General features: G+C 42.8%; 1 protein-coding gene across 1 annotated transcript in view; it reads left to right on the plus strand.

The window, feature by feature from the left end:
• The window catches only part of il1rapl2 (interleukin 1 receptor accessory protein-like 2), a 496,025-nt gene extending 473,805 nt beyond the window's left edge, over window positions 1–22,220 (plus strand). The window contains exons 9-10 of the mRNA XM_060832313.1: window positions 4,697–4,867; window positions 21,514–22,220. Of these exons, the coding sequence (XP_060688296.1) occupies window positions 4,697–4,867; window positions 21,514–22,220 (878 nt within the window). The remainder of the gene's footprint in view (window positions 1–4,696; window positions 4,868–21,513) is intronic.
• Window positions 22,221–22,519: the final 299 nt, after the last annotated feature.

The raw sequence follows: 22,519 nt of genomic DNA on the forward strand, positions 1-22,519 counted from the left end.
ACAACAGTGACACCAGCAGCATGGATTCAATTCCTGCACTGGCTGAGGTTACCATGACGATCCCCCCTTCTCAGTCCTGCCTGTGGAGTGGCAACCCTCAGGTTAGACTCACCACCAGTTATCTCATCCTCTCCAATGAGAGTGTAGTACTCTGGGACTAGAGTTAACATGCCATTTTAAGCAGTGATGGAAACATTATGCTGAGAAGGCTTATTGGCATAGATTCATTCATTGGCAGTCACTCGCAGAGGATGATGATTCCATAAGTGGATGTACAGTTTTGTATGGCTACCACAGGCCCTCTTACACTTGGGCAGAAGGTGGTCACAGGATGGGGGTGGATGGGACAATGGTGTGGCAGTGCAATCCTTTTACTGTTTTTGCCCGGCTTCTGCTTTTTCCCAACAGCAAGTCTCGAAGTGATTGATACTTTCCCTAATGCTCCTCCTCCCCTTTAGATGGTCTCAGGCCAGTCATTCCCAGGTGTCAGTGGGAATGCCACATTTCACCCAGAAGGTACTGCTCCAGAGCTATAGTGGTTCCCATCATCCTACATGGCTCTGAGAGACTTCTTGTGAGACCTGGAGGGTATCTCTGAGGCACTTCCTCTGTCCACCTAGGGCTTGCTTGCTGTTTCAGAGCTGGGAGTAGAGCACCTGCTTGGGGAGTCCCGTGTCAGTCATGGGGACGACATGCCGAGCCCCTTGCACCGATCAAGGGGGTGGTCAGTGCCTTGATGCTGGGGATGTTGGCCTAGTCGAGGACCTGGTGCTGGTGCATCTGTCTTCCCATTAGATTTGCAGGATCTTGAGCAAGTGGCATTGTCAGGGCAGAGGAGACGAGAAGGTATTGTTCCAGAGCTGTAGTGGTTCTCATTGTCCTACATGGTTCTGAGAGACTTCTTGTGCTTGGACAGTCAGTCAGCAAACACATCGGTAAAAGTTTTAAACTGTGTGACATTACATCCAATAACCCTCAGATCTATTTATTATACCGCTAGGAAGTGTTGAAAATATAACATGCCGATAAGCCAACAAATCCTTTTTGGAGAATCCCGTTTAACTTACTTGAGCAAGGCAAGTGATCAGGGTGTCTGCTGAATTGACAGAAAGTAAAGGGAGATTAAAGGCTATTTGTCAGAACATCCATAACATTTCCTAGTTTAAATTGGGACATATCAAACTTCTTGGTAGGACTGAAGACATTTAATCAGCATTCAGAGCTATGAAATTGAGATTCACATATGTCTGATACAAAAAAGTAAATTGTGAAGACTTGCTCAACAGTTGGAATCTTGGCCTCAACAGACTAGATACATCAAAGGGCTCAAAGATCCCCAAATGATCACATTTGAAGGTTAATCCATATTCATTGAGTAGAAATCATGTCATTTACAGATTACTTAGTGAGTGGATGCAGAGAGAAGTGATCAGTAATGTGATTTCTTTTTAAGATGGGAAGCTAGCAAATAGAATTATTGAGTTGGTGATTGAATTCACCCCCTGGAAATGATTCAGATTTTCTTGGCCCACCAAAAGCTTATAGCGTCCAATAGCAACGAGAGGTTAGATGAGTAAAGGAGTCATCCTCAAAGGATAAGTAAGTGTAAAGGTCCTTATTAGAAACTTGATGGTTGACACAATCATTAGAATATGCAAACAAAGCAAGACATGTGGAAGGTGTAGCCTGAAATAAAAACGAAAGTTCTGGAGAAAAGTAGCAAGTCTGGCAACATCTATGGAAAGAAAAACAAGAGTTAATGTTTCAAGTCTGATACGCCTCTTCTTTGACTTTATTTTAATTGAATGTAGATCCTTTTGCGTTCATCAAGGAAATGCCCAGCTTTCAATTAAAGTTGCTGGTAACTACAGGGCACAGGTTTAGGGTGAGAGAGGAAAATTTAAAAGGAACCGAAGAGGCAACTTTTTTACACAGAAGGTGGTGCGTATATGGAATGAGCTGCCTGAGGAAGTGGAGGAGGCTGGTACAATTACAACATTTAAAAGGTTTCTGGATGGATATATGAATAAGAAAGGTTTAGAGGGATATGGGCCAAGTGCTGGCAAATGAGACTAGATTAATTTGGGTTATCCGGTCAGCACGGATGATGTTGGACCTAAGGGTCTGTTTCTGTGTTGAACAGCTCTATGACTCTGTGACTCTATGTGGTTGAAAAGGCTATTAGCAGAGGCTTTGCATGAGATCAAAGGCTGATGCAGCTACAAAGTACTGACCCAAACGGACCATGAACAAGACCTATACAGTAAAGACTATCTGATTCCCTGTTAGCAGCAAGTGAGCAACAAATCAATATCTGATGAGGTACAGTACAAGTAAAATAGATGGGGCAAAATATATTTCACCATTAACAACAAAAACAGAAATTGTTGGAACATTTCTGAAGAAGAGTCACTGGACCCAAGACATTAGCTCTGCTTTCTTTCCACACCTGATGAGCTTTTACATCCACTCCTGTTTTAGAGCATAGAACACAGAGAAGTACAGCACAGAACAGGCCCTTTGGCCCATGATGTTATGCCCAGCATTAATCCTAATGTAAAATCAAATAACTTAACCTACGCACCCCTCAACTCTCTGCTATCCATCTGCATGTCCAGCAGTCACTTAAATGACCCCAATGACTTAACTTCCACCACCACAGCTGGCAAAATATTCCATGCATTCACTACTCTCTGCATAAAGAACCTACCTCTGGCATCCCCTCTATACATTTCTTCTAATATCTTAAAACTATGACCCCTCGTACCAGTCAATCCTGCTCTGGGGAAAAGTCTCTGGCTATTGACTCTCATTATCTTGTATCTTGATCAGGTCACCTCTCTTCCTCCTTCTCTCCAGAGAGAAAAGTCCAAGCTTATTCAACCTCTTTCCGATAGGAAGGAGACCAGAATTGCACACAATATTCCAACAGTGGCCTAACCAATGTCCTGTACAGCCGCAACATGACCTCCCAACGCCTGTACTCAATATTCTGACCAATAAAGGAGACCATACCAAATGCCTTCTTCACTATCCTATCTACCTGTGGCTCCACTTTCAAGGAGCTATGAACCTGCATTCCAAGGTCTCTTTTTTCAGCAACACTCCCTAGGACCTTACCATTAAGTGTATAAGTCCTGCTAAGATTTGCTTACAATTAGAAGAATCCAGAAAACCCAGGAGCTTCAAAATGAAATGGAAGGTCTTCAAGAGCAAAGCAGCAAATGCCAAGAAGATTTGAACTTATCAAAACAGCAGGAGGAATGAGATCAGGAAGTGGCCAATCTGAAACAACATTTGACTCAGGAGAAAAGTATTCTGGGATAGGAACTGCAGAATATGAAAGAAAAACTGACAATACTGGTTTGCAGAGAATATTATTGATATCAATCAATGAAATCTCCTGACAAAGTCACCATCACAAGCTCTGGACATTTGGTCAAGTTACTAATGCATAACAGAAACTCTGGCTCATTTGTTATTGTGAGAAGTTAAACTTTTTTGGGTCAGATAGGAATGTTCTGTGTGTCCTTTGATTTTGAGAGTGTTCAATATTAAGCACAACTTGCTGTGTGTACACTGTGATGAAAGTGTGGGGTTTTGTAATTTACTCATCATCAAAACCCAATCTCTAGTAAGGAAAAATATCAATTTTTAAAATTCGGATTTCAAATTAGCGGCATTGGGGCATTAGCTGCTTTTGTGAAGGTTTTATAAAAATGAAGTTTTATTTTATAACCATGACCTAATCCAGAATATCTCAGAGAAAAGGTGGCTGTCCCCTGGAGTGTTCATGGAAGATAGCACAGTATTGTATACTGTGGAGTTTACAATAGAAAGTAGACATTGAAATCATTGGACTGCTTTTAGTTTAGAGTTGATTTTTAGCCTAGAAATGCCAGATATTTAAATTTTAAAGTTAAAGGAGACCTGACTGGGGTCAAAGGCAAGTATGGATTCTCCCATCGAAAGGAGAATAAGACAGTGCAGAGAAAGCAGTTACCTTGGGGTAAATATTTAACTTGTGAAACTCAAGGTCTAGAGGGTTTGGTTAGAAATTCATTGAACATCGTTTCTTCACTGTCATTGGGTCAAGAAACTGGCACCCCCTTCCTAACATGGCTGTGGGTGCAACAGTTCAACAAACAGCTCACCAGCACCCCCTCCAGGACAATTAGGGAAAGGCAAGCGATGGCCTATCTCGTGGTGCCTACATTCTATTGCTGTTTCTTTTTTGACAGGAAACCCCAGTGCTGAGCTTCGAGTCATTAAATAGCCCATTCCAATATTGAGATGCTTGTCATTGTCCAAGCCTATGTGACTGGGGGTCACATGCAATGTACGATTGATTGTTGCAGAGTTTCACTTACTTTGGTAGAAGCCACAGGGTTTTAATTTAGGCTATGGATGCACAAACCCAAGCAATCAAAAAGAAACTGATTCTGAATCAAATCTGTCCAAAGTAAAGCACTGTCTTGATCTGATGCAGTGAACATGGTTGAACTGCCATGGGCTGTTGTTCACCTGCAATAATGATAGCATTTTGCTTAACACCAGTCATGTGTTTCAATCTATCACAGTTAAATTATTGCTGCTGTGCCTTCTTGATTTAACATTGAAAGAGTGTGCTGCTAGATTAAGCGAGTTTTGACTCTGTAGTCATTTTAACAGTATTTTGTTTCTTTTATCATTCCAGATAATAAAGAGTATGATGCATATCTGTCATATACCAAAATTGACCCTGCCTCACTCACCCAGGAAAACAGGGAAGAAGAGCAATTTGCTTTGGAAATATTGCCAGATGTCTTGGAGAAGCACTATGGATACAAACTATTCATTCCTGACAGGGATCTAATGCCAAGTGGAAGTAAGCAAACAAAATCTATTGATATTTTGGGTGTCCCTATACAGTACCAGAAACTCTGCAGCTCACTTCACATGTTGGAATATAAAGGCACAATCTTTCTCCCCCTTCCGACCATCAGATGTATTCTCAGATTGCATAACTGGGTGAACAGAAATTGATACTTAATGAAGGGACGAAGGAAGAAGGGGGACATTGTCACACACTATCCTGTTAACAGCATTATTTCAATTTAATTAGCTTTAGCTTTCAGAGTGGGAAAGAGCTTGACAGGAGCATTTCTCATACGCCTTCAGATTAAAGTAAAGCACTTTAAGAAAGTCGAGGGGTGGTGCCATGTGTTTACCTCCTTAAGGCCCCTTGTGGGTGATTTACATCCAGGAGGTAAGGTGAAGGTGGGACACAGCATTCCCTCTGAATCACCTCACCTCACAACGTTTAACAAAACCAATTGATGCAAAACTTTCGACCATCACAGTTTGTTACTGGAAGAGATGTGAAATCAGTCTCCTAATTCCTATCCTACTCCAGAGCTACATTTTCCATAAAGGAATATGCTTCACCTACTTTAAGGTGTCAGCGATGGGGAAGAAGACACACACGACGCTTATCTTCATTAGCCAGGACTCAGAATGTAGAAGCGAGGAAGTCTTGTTACAACCGCAGCAGTGCTAAAAGGGGCACCCACCTTCTCAAGACCAACTAGGACAGGCCATAAGTGTTGGCCCAGCTAGTGACACCCAGACCCATGAGTGAATAAATCAAAACACAGCAGCGTATACCTGAAATTAGAGGCAGTGTTTGCTGACACCACCAACTGCAGGCAACATCATATGCATGCTCATTGTGAACGCACAGTTGCAAGCACTGACGTCAAAATGGTGATTTTACGATGTGACATTTTATACAAGAATGTTATGACATGTGCAGAGGGAAGAATGTATGGTTTTGAACCAGGCTTCAGTGGGGGGGACAAAGTCACAGGGAGACACCCTGGATCACATGGGAATTGGGCCCAGAAATCAGAGTGAGGGTGCGGGATCAACAAGGAGAGCCCAAGGCCTAGGAGGGGTGACCCAAAGTGGACCCAGGAGCTGGGAGGAACTCTCCCGCTCTGCCTGACTCCTACACTTTTCTGTCTTATCACCCCCCCACCCCATTCCAATCACTCCATCTGACCCCGTCCCAATTTCTCCCTCCTCCCCACTACAGCTGTATTCCTCCTGAAATCTGCACGTGTGTGATTTAAAGCAGTGCATAGGCCCCATGTATCAGAGTCAAAAAATGTGGCAGGAACTAAAAGCCAGTGCAGTAGTGGTGACCATTAAACTATATCAGATTCTTGTAAAAGTCTCATCTGCTCTTTAGGAAGAAAATCTGCCATCCTTACCCAGTCTGGCTTACATATGGCTCCAGAACTTCAACAATGTGATTGATTCTGAACCACTCTCATAACTCATCTAATAAGGTGTTAACCTACACCAACTTCTGCAAATCTCCAATGACTACCGCTTCCTTGTCCACTGGATTCTTTATCTGGGAGAATTTATTTCAGCATTTTAATTTTTCTTTTTGCCTGGGTTAATTCACCTGCCTATTTCAATGCTCAGGTTGCAATATGGAACTGTTGAAGCAGTGTTCCAAATGGCAGGAGTTGCAACATGATGTGGAATCTGAATGTGTACGTGTAACACAGCACAGTCACAAGATAAGACTTGCACACGTGCACCAGTAGCTGGCAAGAGAGAAAAAGGTCTACACAGTGAAAACAGAATGATCTGCCTGCCCTCAAACAGAGAAACCATGCCGGCCATGGTGATCACTTATATTTCTCCATGAGCTATATGACTGTGAGTGACACAAGAGAATCGTCAGAGGGGACGCTTTGCTCTGTTGGAGGATATCACATCTCCCTGGGCTTCCACTTTGGAAATGAGCCCCACTGTTCCAGACTTGTCATAAAAGTTGAAGTGTTTGAGATTCCTCAATTTATCTGATTTTCAGATTCAGGCTGATAGCAGTCAGAGACCAGGTTTCTGCGTTTAACTAGAATTACTATCATTACCTGTAATTAGACACTAGCAACAGGTAACCAGTTATAAACCATCAGCATATAACATTACAAATTAATACACTGGTAATCTTAAGAAAGTTTCTTTTTACACACACACACTCACAAATGCACGTGCACACACGCACAAACATAAGTACATGCACACGGACACAAACACAGACATAGACACACACAGACACAAACACACATGCACAAACATACATGCACAAAAACATACATGCACACACCTACGTTCACACATGCATTAAAAATAGTTTTTAACTGCAGAGAACAGAGAAACAACTCCTGTGTTGGTGGGGATCAAAACACTTCTCTCTGTAGAGTGTTCTTTACCCTAAGCTATTCAGTTACCTGAGAACCAATCAACCAGGTGTTGCCAGGCAAAAATCTGTTGTTATTGATAACTAATCACAGTCCATAAACCAATCAATGTCTTGTTGCAATTGATCTGTATCTGTGCATAGAATTTCTTGGCTCCAGTGCATCAGAAACGACTTAGAACAAAGAACAAAAAACCATTATGCACAGGAACAGGCCCTTTGGCCCCTCCAAGCCTGTGCTGACACATTTTGCCCTTCCATACTAAAAGTATCTTCACTTACACAATGCGTATCTCTCTATTTCCTTCCTATTCATGTATTCGTCCAGGTGCTTCTGGAACGCTACTACTGTGACTGCTTCCACCACCTCCTCTGACAGCGCATTCCAAGCATTCACCACCCTTTATGTGAAAAACTTGCCTTGCACATCTCTTTTAAACATCCCCCACCTAACAACTTTGAATCTGTGTCCCCTCCACCCTGGGAAAAAGCCTCATACTTTCCACTCTATCCATGCCACTCACAATCCTATAAACATCTATCAGGTCATACCTCAACCTCTGGCATTCCAGTGAAAACAAACCCAGTCTGTCCAGCTTTCTTTACAGCTAAATTCCCTCCATATGAGGCAACATCCTGGTAAACCTTTCCTGGATCCTCTCCAAAGCATCCACATCATTCTCATTGTGCGGTGACCAGAACTTTACGCAATGTTCCAAGTAAGTTTTAACTAGCATTCTATAAAGCTGCTGCATACCTTGCCTATCCTTATACTCAATGCCCTGAATTAACTGTTTTTTAAAATAGTGATATACCTGACGCTTGCCATGAGTGTCAGGTGACTTCCTTTTTAAAATATGCAAAAATCTTTTAAAACATTGGTTTTAAAACTGTTCTTCCCTGTTTCAATCCATAATTTTCAACAAGACACAGTCTCTATATTCAGTCTACGTCAGGTCTGTCAACAGTGACATTGGAGAAAACTGCAAAACTTATTGAATGCTGCTGTACAAAATATTCTATGACTGATCCTGGTGCTTAGCTGCAGTGAAATGATGGGTGACGTTAGCTAGTTGTGTTGTGAATGGCTTTTTCAAATTGCCACCCTCTGTGATTAGCTCCGTTAGTTACTGCAAGAGCTTTGGGTCTTACAGTATCACCTTTTCCAACATGATAATAAACCCTTTACACCCACAGTGACGCTGAATACTTACAACTATATTCATTTGTGGTATGATATTTGAGTAACATTCCTGAAATGTACTACACTTTCCATTTTGTGAATCAAACTCCTTTCTTTGTTGACACCTTCCTCATGCTGCCCGAACATTTGAAGCAATGCGACACATCTTGTTTCATCGTTTGAAATTTACTGCTCCTTTACCAGTGGAAGTGAAAGATCTCAAGCAACCTGTTGGCTGTTTACAGCTCAGTTAATCCCGTGCATAGTGTAGTTATGAACTTGTGGAATAACATAGTAGAAAAGGAAGAGATTAAGGGCTTGGGTTCTGTGCTGGCTCCCTCAAGCGGTAATCTGCTCCTCCATTTATATGAAGAGCAGATTTCTCGAATAAGAGTCAGCACAGACATCAAGGGCCAATACTTTGTTCATCTTTCAAACATTTATCCTTTTTGGAAATTACTGCTGGGTCCATTTCCACTGGCTGTAACTGACAGTGCACTCCAAATTCAAAGCCCACATCATGGAAAAAAAATATGTGTAATGATTCCTTGTTACAGGAACAGGCAGAAAGAATGTCAGGGACAACTTGATCTCGTTCCTTCTCGCAATGGGAAGCCCTGATGCATTTACCAATGATGAGTGGCTTTTGAAATGTGGTTGCTGTCGTTTTGTAGGCAAATATGACAGCCAGATTGGATGTAGCAATCTCCAAGAAGTGCATGCCATAAAATATGGAAATATGTAGCATACTGAAGAGAGGCTGATGTTTGTGTACACTGTTTGTATTCTTTTAGTTCAAGCTGCATTTTCTGACATGGCAACTGCACACACCACCCATGCAGTCATCATGTCTGTGAAATTACTGCTGGTGAGGTGCAGTCTGTATCAAAAGACACTGTTTCTGCCGCCTTCTAATTACTGCCAGGACTGGAGGAATAGGGAGGAGCTGTAGGGAGAGGCTGAAATAGGCAGAAGCTGGGTTGTTCCTGGAGTGTTGGAGATTCAGGGATAATCTTACAGAGACTTATAAAATCATGAGGGGCATGGCAGGGGTAATTAGACAAGGTCTTTTCCACAGGGTTAGAGGAGTCCAAAACCAGAGGTTTAGGGTGTGAGGGGAAAGATATAAGAGGCAACTTTTTCATGCAGAGGGTGGTGCGTGTATAGAGTGAGGTGCAAGAGAAAGTGGTGGAGACTGGTACTATTACAACAATTGAAAGGCATCTGGATGGGTTTATGAATAGATGGGTTTAGAGGGAAATGGGCCAAATGCTGGCAACTGGGAGTGGTTTAATTTAGGATATCTGGTCAGCATGGACGAGTTGGGCCAAAGGGTCTGTTCTTGCGCTGTACATCTCTATGGCTCTCTGGCTATCCCACTCTCAACCCCTCACTGCACTGCTCATCACCTTGTTCTTCATCTCTCCAATCAGCCTGGTCACCACCCCACTCCAATCCTTGTCTGCCTCAATCCTCCTGAGACTCAGAAACCTCACTCACACCATGAGAGGAGGCAAGAGAGCCAGCCAGCAAGGTGGTGAGGTATTGTGAGCAGTGTCAATTTCTCCCTCTTTGAGGTGGAACTCAAGAGTTAGGATATTCACAACATTCTGTCCCCTGACACCCACAAACTGTATACTCGCAGTGTACGGGGTGGTGGGGGGGGGGGGGGGGCGGGGAGCGGGAGGGTGGCGGGGTGAAGGGGGAGGTGGGGAGGGTGCTGGACACGAAGCCACCACCTCTTGAAGTCGGTATGTCACTGCAAGGGAACAGAGGTAACCACACACTAAGCCAGGTAGGTCAGAAGTCCTGACTCTTGGTCCATTGTCCCAGATCCAACAGTTGTGTCCAATGTTACCTAATCCTCACCCCAAGTCATACAGTCATAAAGATGTACAGCATGGAAACAGACCCTTCGGTCCAACCTGTCCATGTCGACCAGGTATCTCAACCCAATCTAGTCCCACCTGCCAGCACCCAGCCCACATCCCTCAAGCCCTTCCTATTCGTATACCCATCCAAATGCCTCTTAAATGTTGCAATTGTACCAGCCTCCACCACTTCCTCTGGCAGCTCATTCCATACACGTAACGCCCACTGTGCAGAAAAGTTGCCCCTTAGATCCCTTTTATATCTTTCCCCTCTCACCCTAAACCTATGCCCTCCAGTTCTGGACTCCCCAACCCCAGGGAAAAGACTTTGTCTATTTATCCTATCCATGTCCCTCATAATTTTGTCAACCTCTATAAGATCACCCCTCAGCCTCCGACACGCCAGGGAAAACAGCCCCAGCCTGTTCAGTCTCTCCCTATAGCTCAAATCCTCCAACCTTGGCAACATCTTTGTAAATCTTTCCCCATCTTACAAATCCTGCCAACCTACCAAACTCCTCTGTACCCTGAAATTCTCTCTATGGCCCTCTCTTGTCTCTGCCTCCCTATTTTCAGTAACCCATCCCCATATCTCCGTACACTACTACCTTCCATACCCACTCAGTTCGCTCCACTGTGTCCAGACCACAAGAGAGCTATAACAAATTTGGTAAATCTTTATTGAACTGACAATATTATTAGAAACTCAAAGATTTACCAAATCCTTATAATACATGCTTGACTGGCATCCAAAACTGACAGATGGATTCCTTTCAACAAATACAGCTGTCAAGGTAAAAGCACTTTTATGTATTTTGTGGAATAAATGAACACTTAATTGGAATATGGATTTTGAATTATTCTTTATTTAACTTGACGATATTATTAGAATCTCAAAGAATCATGTATTATGAGATCCAATTGAATGATCTATCAGCAGGCCCTGCTGAACTGAATCCATTTATAGGGTTTGAAACTCTGCCATGCAGGTATAAGTCATGAATCTTTTGCACAAAGATTCGACAAAATCTTCAGAGCCTTTGAAGTAATTGAAAGTGCTCAGCAATCCTAGTACCACAGGATCTCCTATGTCTGCATTATATCTATTGCATACAGAGTCATAGAGTCATAGAGATGTACAGCACAGAAACAGACCCTTCGGTCCAACACATCCATGCTGACCAGATATCCCAACCCAATCTAGTGCTTACAAACAGGAGGAATGATTCTTGAGTTGTTGAACACTGAAGAAGACTAACTCAGGATGAACAATTGGCAAGTCAAAACTAAATGTCAGTATTGTTTGATACAGAAGTACAATTTAGCTACTGGATGATGTACTTGAGTATATCCGAGACCTTTCCACATTAACAACGATAGTCAGTTTAATGGTCACTTTCACTTTTAAGAATTACGTCAAATCGTCAATCACTGTGATTTAATATCATGACACATTGCATTATGTTTAAACTTTTAGTATTGTGTGACTTATGAATTTGGCAACACCTTTTGAACTTTATTGTTAAAAGTTTCCCAACTCCAGATGGGCTTCCCCAACATGCCACCACTAGAAGCTGCTCCAAATTCATCAAACATGTGAGGGATTAAGGTATCCATCTTCACTGGTAACTAGTAATGTGGGGACCATTGTGTGTAGACTAGCAATCCTCCTGCTTTCACAAATCATTAAAGATTGCCAGTGACTGGGGCGAGATCAACATTTCTGCATATGAGGCCTACTCCTTTATTTATGAGTTAGCCTGATGCACGTTTGCCCATCTCGGAGGGGGAATATCTGGCACTGTTGAGACTCTCTGTGTAGAATTTTAAAGTGGTCCCTCTCAACACTGTTTTTCAGTAAGAGGGAAATCTCACAAGTCTATGTAATAGATGGTGGCATGGTAGCGTATGCCAGAGTCCTGGGTTCGATTCCACCCATCGGTGACTGTCTGTGTCTGCATGAGTTTCTTCCAGGTGCTCCAGTTTCCTCCCACAGTCCAAGTGGATTGGCTGTGCTAAATTACCCTGCAGTGTTTGGGATGTGTCAGTTCATGTGTGCGAGCCATGGGAGGTGCAGGATTACAGGGAGTAGGGGTTTGGGCCTGGGTAGAATGTTGTTTGGAGGGGCACTGTGGACTTGTTGGGCTGAATAGTCTGTCCCCATACTGTAGGAATTCTGTAGTAATACTCTTAATCTATGCTAGAAAGTTATTTTTATGTCTCTTGCTTTTTCCTGTTGGAGTTCTCTGCTTGTTTATACCCTTCTTATAAGACAACTGCATATGATCAAATCCTTTACTGTCTGCCATCTTGGGAGTGGGAACGCATATCCCATCACTTGATGAGATAAAGGACCTTCACTGAGCTGTCTGTCTTCTTTTTTCTTCCACATCTCAATCTATTTTTCATAGTGAAGTTGTTTCTGCAGGTTAACATCCTTTCTACGGACCACTGAAGCAGCTTGGTAACAGTAACAGCTTTTCTATAAGAAGCACCAAACAAGTGGAGGACACTGGAAAGTCACGCATCAATAGTGATTTCCAATGTCATTACTGGTGCAGATGTCTTAAAGCCTTAGCTCAATCTCCAATGGAATTGACATTAACACAGTGAATAAGCTGTGTGCTGAGTTGCAGTATTTCGCAGCACATCATTTCTAAAGAACTTGAAGATTTTTTTGGACATTTATAAATAAAGAATGGGTGACATCTTGACATAGGAACATTGCATCCCAGCTGGATGCCTGTGATTAAAATGACTTGAATCCAAACGCTATCAGAATTATTAATCACAGCAATCTGAAACGTTGACTGTGTTTTTTTTTACTTTTAACTTTCCTTTGGAAATAATTAATATCTGCTCGATCTATCTTTCAGACAGTAATTTTTTAAATGGACATCACTGCAGAGCTGTGTGATTCATTATTCTGAAAATGATAGTTCATGCTGGTGGTTAACTTCTACAGATTAAAGCTGACAGATAGCTCTGCCGTAAAATGCTACAAAGTCCCTTCTAATGGTTTAGCCACTGCCCATGTATCTGATATCTAATTCTCTTCAGTGCAATAGGGACATATGTAATCCTGATATTTTATATGTTCTCCATATTAAACTTCTAAAACTTATTGTCGGAGTCATTTATGCCTGAGTGATGCATAAATATGAAGTGGCTTTCCCGGTAAAACACTTGCCTTTGAGTCTGAATCCTAGTGCAGAATTTCTGACCGCAGAAAGCAGTCAAGGCCAAACGTTGCATGATTTCAGGAAGGAGCTGGATATAGCACTTGATGTGAAGGGGATCAAAGGATATGGGAGAAAACTGGGAGTAGGGTATAGATTTGAATGATCAGCCAAGATCGAAAGGCCAAATGCCTTACTCATGCTCCTATTTTCTGTGGTTTTTTTTATATTTCTACTTCTGAGAATTGGGTATATAACCCAGGTGTCAATCCAGTACAAAACTGACAAACTGCTGCACTGTAAAATGAACTATCAACTCAAAGCACCATCTACCCCCTTAGTTGGAAATTTTTGACCTCAAGGTTCTATTCAAAGGAGTACAATAAAATACTCCCTGGTGTTCTGCCAGTGTTTATCCTGATACTTCAACAGTGAGTACACTTCAAAAGGTTGTCATTGGCTACAAAGCACGTTGGGATGTGATAGTGCAGTGACAGGTGCTGTAAAATATAAATCCTTTTTATATTTGCAGTGGATTCTTCCCTCCCTTTGAACAGCACTCCTCACCTTGTGTGTCATGCACAGGCATTAATGTTGCCTCAAGGACACAGGCCTACAGTGTAGAACAGTGCCCAGATTTTTGTACCTGCAATTAATCATTCAGTAAGTTTTCATCCTTTGATGATTATCAAGAGATGGCAAAGGATGTCCCACAGGGAAAAATAAATTACCTGAGTTCACTCCTGTAACATTTCCAGGCAGAGGTTTTTGGTTCATTGACATAGAACCAAGAGCACAATACCTGCATTCCTTCTTGAATAAAGGTTTGTGTGAGAGCTGACAGAAGGAAACACAGACATTTGTAAATAATAAAGACATTTGCTTAAAGGAAAAAAAAATCAAAAATGACAAGTCTGCTGGTTTTTAGCTATTGCTTATGCTTGTTGAACCTATCCAGAAATATTTCTGCATTCATTTGGAAATGTAGAACTTCTTTTTGTCAAATCTTTTCATCTTACATTCATCAGGATAATTTGCAAGAATACCAATATAAGGGGAAAATCAATATTCATACCGTATGAAAGGAGTCTGCTGATTCATTGACAAGCGAACTCCAATTGCTTGAGGTGTTGCCATGGGGAAAACAGCAGTTAATGATAATTTACTGTTAACTGCCAAGCTTTGTTAGACTTCAGACCAGCAGTTTGGATCTGATTGGTCAGGGTATAGCCTTGGGAAATTAATCAGTGAAAGGCTGTCTCCTATAGTCACTTCTGCAATAACATGGTATTCCATTCTTGTACAATCCCATATTGTAAGAAAAATCACATAATCACCACTAAAACTAATGCGGCCAGAATTGCATTATAACCAATGCAAGCTTTAAAGGTTCGTGCTTTAAAAACAATGTCCTCAATTCGTCAGTCATATTATTGTGAATTCACATTAATGAAACATGTGTTATAGCAGAGCAACCTGTACTGCTCCTCGGATGCTGCCTGAACTTCTGTGCTCTTCCAGCACCACTAATCCAGAATCTGTATTTTGTCATGTTGAAACAGCTACAATGCATTCACACATTCTTTCTCTCTGCAAGAATAAGTCTCTGTGCATTAATATATGTGGTGCCTAGTAACTTTCCCCCTCTCTGACATGCCATAACGCCTTCTGGTTATTCTGCAAGTATTTATTGAATACCCTGCCCATGTGTCTGTTTCCATGTCTAAATCTCATTTTTTAGAATTGTAGAGTACCAACAGTGCAGATAGAGGCAATTTGGCCCATCGGGTCTACACTGGCCCTCTGAAGACCATCCCACCAGACCCACCCCCTACACTATCCCCAAAAACCCACATTTAGCAAAACCAATCCACATAACCTTCACATCTTTGGATGTGGGAAGAATCCAGAGCACCCTGAGGAAAGTCTTGGAGACAAGAGAACGTGCAAATTCCACACAGTAAGTCACCTGGAATTGAACCTGGGTCTCTGGCACTGTTTGGCAGCAGTGCTAATCACTGGTTCTTAATCAGTCCTCACTCTCCTTTTACCATCCTTTCACTATTTATGTGTCTGTATAAGATTTAATTATTCTTCTTTATGTTCGAGACCAAGTATGATTGTAACTCGGTCTGCCAGGTAGACTCGAGAATGTGAGTTCCATGATTGGAAATGATCACACAGCCAAGCCATAGCTTTCAGGGAAGTGAAGAAACAGCTATCATCCTCTAAAGTGTTGGTGTACTATGATCCCAAGCGATACCTGGTATTGAAATGTGATGCCTCCCTGTACCGAATTGGGATAGTATTAACTCATAGGTGTCCCAATGGAGACCAACACCCAATGTCATATGCATCCAAGACTTTGGCTAATGCAGAGTATAAAATGCCCAGATAGAAAAGGAAGGTTGGTGGTCATACTTGGAGTCAAGAAGTTCTACCAATACCTTACGGACATAAATTTACCAAGTATTCTGGGAGTGTACGAATTATAAAAGATGTGCTCAGTTTTCCACTGAGTCCCCATGTTTGACGAATGAACACTGTGCAGATCCAGCCAATGTGAATGGGTGTCCACAAGGAGTAAGAACATTGAACCCATGAAAGGACCTGCACAGTCAATGTGTAACCAAATCCAGGGTTTACCCAGTCATTCCGTTGCTAGGTTGACTTAAGGAGTACAAGGCAGTGCTGCCCATAGCATCAGGCTGAATTCAACTCTAATACTAAATGATTACACTATAAATTGGAATGCCATCTGGGAGATGTAGAGCTGTGTCTTACTGGCAGATACACCACCAGTAGCACCTGTACTGGAAGAGTTCGTAATGGTTTTACATTTTCTGGACACACTTCCGGTCATGCTGACAATATCAGACTTTGGAAGCAGGAGGACCTGATCCTGGAAAAACTGAAACAGCTGGTGGTGATGGCAGAAACCAAAATGCCGTCACAAACCGAACTGAAACCTTTTAGGACCCGGGGGACAGCATTGCAGCAGAGGACGGCATATCAATATGGGGATAAAAGTCATTGTTCCGAGCAAAGGTCGCCACCAGATACTGGCTGAACTTCACTAGTGTCATCCAGGGGTTTCCAAAATGAAGATGTTGGTGAGGCATTATGCCTGATGGTCAGGATTGGATGCAGACATCACCATGTTGGAGGGCAAGTGCCCAGAGTGACAACAAGGACAAGAATTAACACCAGCAGCTTCCCGACATTCAAGGGAATGACTGGGTAGATCCTGCATTTGGTTACTCATTGACTGTGCAGGTCCTTTCACGAGCTCAGTGTTCTCAGTCCTTGTGGACACCCACTCAAAGTGGCTGGATGTGCACAGCATTCATTCGTCAAACATGGGGCTCAATAGAAAACTGAGTATATCTTTTGTAATACCTACAAAAATAGTTGGTAACAGATACTGGGCCATCGTTTAGCAGCAGGAATATTCCTAAAGTCACATGGGATTCGTTATATTAGAACAGCTCCATACCTTCCATCATCCAATGGTCTGGCAGAAAGAGCAGCCCAAACTTTGAAGGCAGACTTAAACAGCCTACAGGTTGACTCGATATCAAACTGTCCCAGTTCCTATTTGATGATAATAGAACCAACCCACATACAACTACAGGGATAGTTCCAGCAGACTTGCTAATGTGGAGAAGACTCCACATCAGTTTAAACCTGATGTTCCTGGACCTGGGGAGGATGAAACACCCATGCCAAGCACAAGAATTCGCAAAGTGAGAGAGACAGTTTGCTTCAGGTAACAAAGTTTTGGTGCAGGAACCAAGGAATGTCACTGCATGGATAAGGGGCATGGTCACTGTGAGATCAGGTCCAGTGATGTATAAAGTTCGGGTTGGTGTGGCAGTCCTGAACAAGCACATGGACCACTTGAAAGCTGCAAACTCAGACAAACGGTGCAGGAACAAAGCATGCCCGGCTCCTCAACAACCTCTCTGACAGTTCTGGAGCCTTTGGGTTCTCCCTGTCCGTCAAATGTTGAAGATACCTCGGAATCTGAGACGGACATGGTAGATGTCACCACCTCAATGCCACTGCCACCTAAAGAGGAGAATGAATTTCTTCTGAGATGCTCCGGGTCCAAGAGGAGAGCTACTGAGCATTGCACACTGTCTGTATCAGAGCCAGAGTTGGCGGAACATGACCTGGTACTAATCCACCCCCGGAGGAGCTCCAAAACATAACCGGTCTGTGTCCTCCAACTCAGAAGGGGAGGGATGTAATGATTGCAGCAAAGTCAGCCAGTTGGACCTCATAGAATATGAGTTCTGTGATTGGGGCTGTTAATCTGGTCCAATCAGGGAGCTCTGGCTGACAGATAAGAACAGCAGTGTTAGACATCCTGCTCAGTATGAGAGCTGGCTTTGAGTGAGCTGGATCAGTGTCAAGGACTCTCCACATGTAAATAAAGGGTGGCGTGGTGACCGGTTACTGGCCTCGGTGGAATTATTTCACCAGTATTTTCTCATAATCCCTCTTTGCTTCTACTATTTGCTTTCTGTTTTCTCCCTTCTACTGGTTACAAGTCTGTATCAAATGCAATTTCCACCTGCCAACAGTTTTAAGCGCAACGTTTCTTCTTAATTTTCATTTCCATCTCTGTTTTTATCCAGGAAAGCTCCAGATTAGTTTGCCCCACCTCTCCCTTTGCAGGAACTGTATCTGAGCCAGCTTGCCTTTTAAAGTTATTTAGCTTCTTTGATCATTGTCCTGCCAACCTTTGAGTCCAGTTTATCTAGCCTCGCTCTGTTGTTGGCCCATGGAAGTTGTATCTCCCCCTTTTACGAGTCTTATCCTGGTTTGTATGTTGTCCTCGTTCACCATCATCTGAAACCTTACAATACAATGATCATTGCCCCCTTAATATTCACTGACACCTGACTTACTGGCCCACCTCATTCCCAAGGAACCAGATATAGCAATGCCTCATTTGCTGTTGAATTTGACACATTTGACTGCTGTGAATTTCTCCTGAACGCAATCTAAGAAAATATTTGTCCCTTGCAGTCCTAAACGCTACCACTATCCCAGTCTTTATTCGGATGTTAAAAATACCCCAATTATTAATACATCACAGTGCTTGTACATCACAGTAATTTCATTGCACGTTTGTTCTTCTACATCCTTCCCACTAATTGATGATGTGTTTCTTAGCTGTAGCCTAATTGGTTCTTAGCTGGGAGAAAGTGAGGACTGCAGATGCTGGAGATCAGAGTCAAAATTAGTTTAGATTAGATTACTTACAGTGTGGAAACAGGCCCTTCGTCCCAACAAGTCCACACCGACCCGCCGAAGCGCTACCACCCATACCCCTACATTTACCTCTTACCTAACACTACGGGCAATTTAGCATGGCCAATTCACCTGACCCGCACATCTTTGGACTGTGAGAGGAAGCCGGAGCACCCAAAGGAAACCCCCGCAGACACGGGGAGAACGTGCAAACTCCACACAGACAGTCGCCAGAGTTGGGAATTGAACCTGGGTCTCAGGCACTGTGAGGCAGCAGTGCTAACCACTGTGCCGCCAACAAAATGTGTGGTGCTTAAAAAGCACAGCCGGTCAGACAGCATCCGTGCAGCAGGACACTAGACATTTCAAGCATAAGCTGTTCCCTAATGAAGACCTTATGCTCAAACGTCAATTCTCTTGCTTCTTGGATGCTGCCTGACCAGCTGTGCTTTTCCAGCAGCACCCTTTTTGACGCTGATTCTATGCTTGAACTGTCTTGGAGCTCTTCCATATCCAATACTACAATCAATTAATAATTTCACCAGCTTTTCTCATTTTCTGACTTCCCTAACTTTCCTGAAAGCCCTGTAACCAGGGATGTTCAACACCCAATTCTGTTGCTAAGTCGGTATGATAGCCACAATGTCATATTTTTACATGACAATCTGTGCCTATAACTTACCACATTATTTACTACACTCTGTGCATTCACATACATAGAATGCTTACCTGATTTAGAACATTTCGAACTTCTTCTTTACTCCGTTCAACTCTACTTATTAACATACCAAATTGTAGTGCTCTCCTGTATTTTGTGCAGCTAGGTATTTGGCTTGGTTCTTACACCCATGAAGAATTAGTTTAAACTCTGAGTTGAGTTAGTTTAGGATACTATAAACATCCCAAAATATCTGATAACCACGGTAGTAATAAGAGGAAGGGTCGTGTAACTGTTTCTATCTGCCAAAGTAAGTAACAAACATATGGGACTGAAGACAGGTGTGTTACTGAGAGTCGAGAGCATGGTGCTGGAAAAGCACAGCAGGTCAGGCAGCATCCGAGGAGCAGTAAAATCACTATTTCAGGCATAAGAAACATTGATTCTCCTTTGGGATGTTTATAGTATCCTAAACTAATTCAATTCAGAGTTTAAACTAATTCTTCATGGGTGCAAGAACCAAGAGAGAATACTAAAGAAGCAGGAGAATTGACGTTTTGAGCATAAGCCCTTCATCATGAAAGACCTCATGCTTGAAATGTCTCGTGTCCTGCTCCTCGGATGCTGCCTGACCAGCTTAGCTTTTCCAGCACCACACTCTCAACTCTGATCACCAGCGTCTGCAGTCCGCACTTTCTCCTATGTTACCTGGAGTTGATAGCCTGCATCCAAGAGTTTTATAAGAATTCACTGCAGAGACAAAGTTCCAGATCAAAATGTTCCAGACCTGACTGGATTCTGGGAGGAGTCCATCAAAATGGAAAAGGGAAGGAGACAGAAAGCAGGAAACTATGGACTGGTTAGCCTAACATCTGGGAAAATGGTTCCCCATGGCACCTTCAATGATCACAGATTATATAGCATTTGCCTGGTCACCTCTCTGTCCTAACACACGTTTCAGATGAAACACCATTTGACTCACAGAATCCCTATAGTGTTGAAAACAGGCCACTTGTCCCAACAAGTCAACACCGACCCTCCAAAGAATAATCTACCCAGACCCATTACACTACATTTACTTCTGATTATTGCACCTAACCTGCACATCCCTGAACGCTATGGGTAATTTAGCATGGCCAATTCACCTAACATGACAAATCTTTGGATTGTGGGAGGAAACCGGAAACCGGAGCACCCGGAGAAAACCCACGCAGACACGGGGAGAATATGCATACTCCAGACAGACTGTTGCACAAGGGGGTAATCAACTGATGAAGGGCTTTTGCCCGAAACGTCGATTTCGCTGCTCATTGGATGCTGCCTGAACTGCTGTGCTCTTCCAGCACCACTGATCCAGAATCTGGTTTCCAGCATCTGCAGTCATTCTTTTTACCTAGCAGTGCTAACCACTGAGCCACCATGGTGCACTGATGAGACCAAACACATACTGGGCGACTGCTATGTGGAACACCTCCTCTCTATTAGTAGGAATGACCCAAACCTTCCAGTTGTTTGTCCTTTCAATAAATCACCTTGATCCCGTTTCTGTCTGGGGCAATGTTCAAATGAAGCACAGCACAAGCTGAAGGAACAGCACCTAATTTTCTCTGAGTGTACGATGATTGTTCTCCACTTTCCTTCCATTTCTGCACCTCCCCACTCCCACCACCAGCGTTGTCTTGCTCGTGTTTTGTCTACTTTGCTTCTGGTAAAGAAGACCCATTTTCTTCATTCATGTCATAATTTGCACTCATTTTACATCTCTATTTCTCTTTCATCACAATTAACAAACCCTTTGTCTTTTGCCTGGAAATGTAGTGGAGGGAAGTTCAATTGAGGCATTCGAGAAGGTATCGAATGATGATTTGGGTAGAACTGATATGTGGCAGGATAGGGAAAATGCACATGATTGGCAGTAGTCAATAGAAACGGGGCTGGCATATTGGTGCCAAATAGCCTCCATCTGAGTCATCACAATTCCGTGATTATTTTTCCAGATCCCTAGCAGGCGTTTACAACATTACACAGTCCCCATTGCATTGAAATGATGTGCAGGATTTGATCTTTTCTTTAATAACCACCTTCTCTTTCTCAATCCGCAGCCTACATTGAAGATTTGACAAGGTCTGTTGATCAAAGTCGGAGACTGATTATCGTGTTGACACCAGACTACGTTATAAGGCGTGGGTGGAGCATTTTCCAGCTAGAAAACAGACTGCATAACATGCTGGTAACTGGAGAGATCAAAGTTATATTGATTGAATGCCCTGATGTGGAAGGAATAATCAACTACCATGAAATTGAAGCCTTAAAAGACACTATAAAACTCCTATCTGTCATCAAGTGGTGTGGCCCAAAATGTAACAAACTTAATTCCAAGTTTTGGAAGAAGGTTCAGTATGAGATGCCCATCAAGAAAAAGGAGCCGCTTGCTCGAGGCCAGGTTCTGGATGCAGGTGAACAGGGTATTTTTGGAGAACTGCAGACTGTCTCAACTGTTTCGATGGCAGCAAACTCTGCCACAGTCACATCTTCCCAGCCAGATGTCCCGCCAAACTTCCACAAAGCGGATCATATGCAATTGAGGCACTACTGCCGAACTTATGAATATGACATTTCACCCGCGGCAGTGCCCATTACCTCTATAAGCAATCAACACACTTACTGCAATATTCCAATGACCCTCATCAATGGACAGGCACCACAGATCATTATCACTAGAGACCCGTCCCTTCGGGACTGTCCTGTTAGCAATGAGCGTCTGCCAATGTCTTCACGAGAGATTGGCATCACGAGTGATATCTGGTAGGGACTTGGGCAATTTCCCCACTTCCCACTGCATTTTGATCCAAGCTGTGTAAACGCTTGCAAAAAAATTAAGCGAAAGAACACCAACCTAAAATTAAACTCACAAGCCACAGAGAGTTCTGCTGTGTTGCAATATCCTAGAGCATCTTTTTAGACATTGTACATGTGAGCTTGTATATCTTAAAGAGACTGTCAGCCCTTGTTACAGAATGGCTTTGACCTTCTTCTGCCCAAACTTGCCAAATCTGAATCAAATATTTGCTGTTTTGTGTAGGCTACTCTGTCTTTAAGATTAGCAGA

This window comes from Hemiscyllium ocellatum, chromosome 11 (assembly GCF_020745735.1).
Source record: "Hemiscyllium ocellatum isolate sHemOce1 chromosome 11, sHemOce1.pat.X.cur, whole genome shotgun sequence".
In the NCBI taxonomy this organism is placed as follows: domain Eukaryota; kingdom Metazoa; phylum Chordata; class Chondrichthyes; order Orectolobiformes; family Hemiscylliidae; genus Hemiscyllium; species Hemiscyllium ocellatum.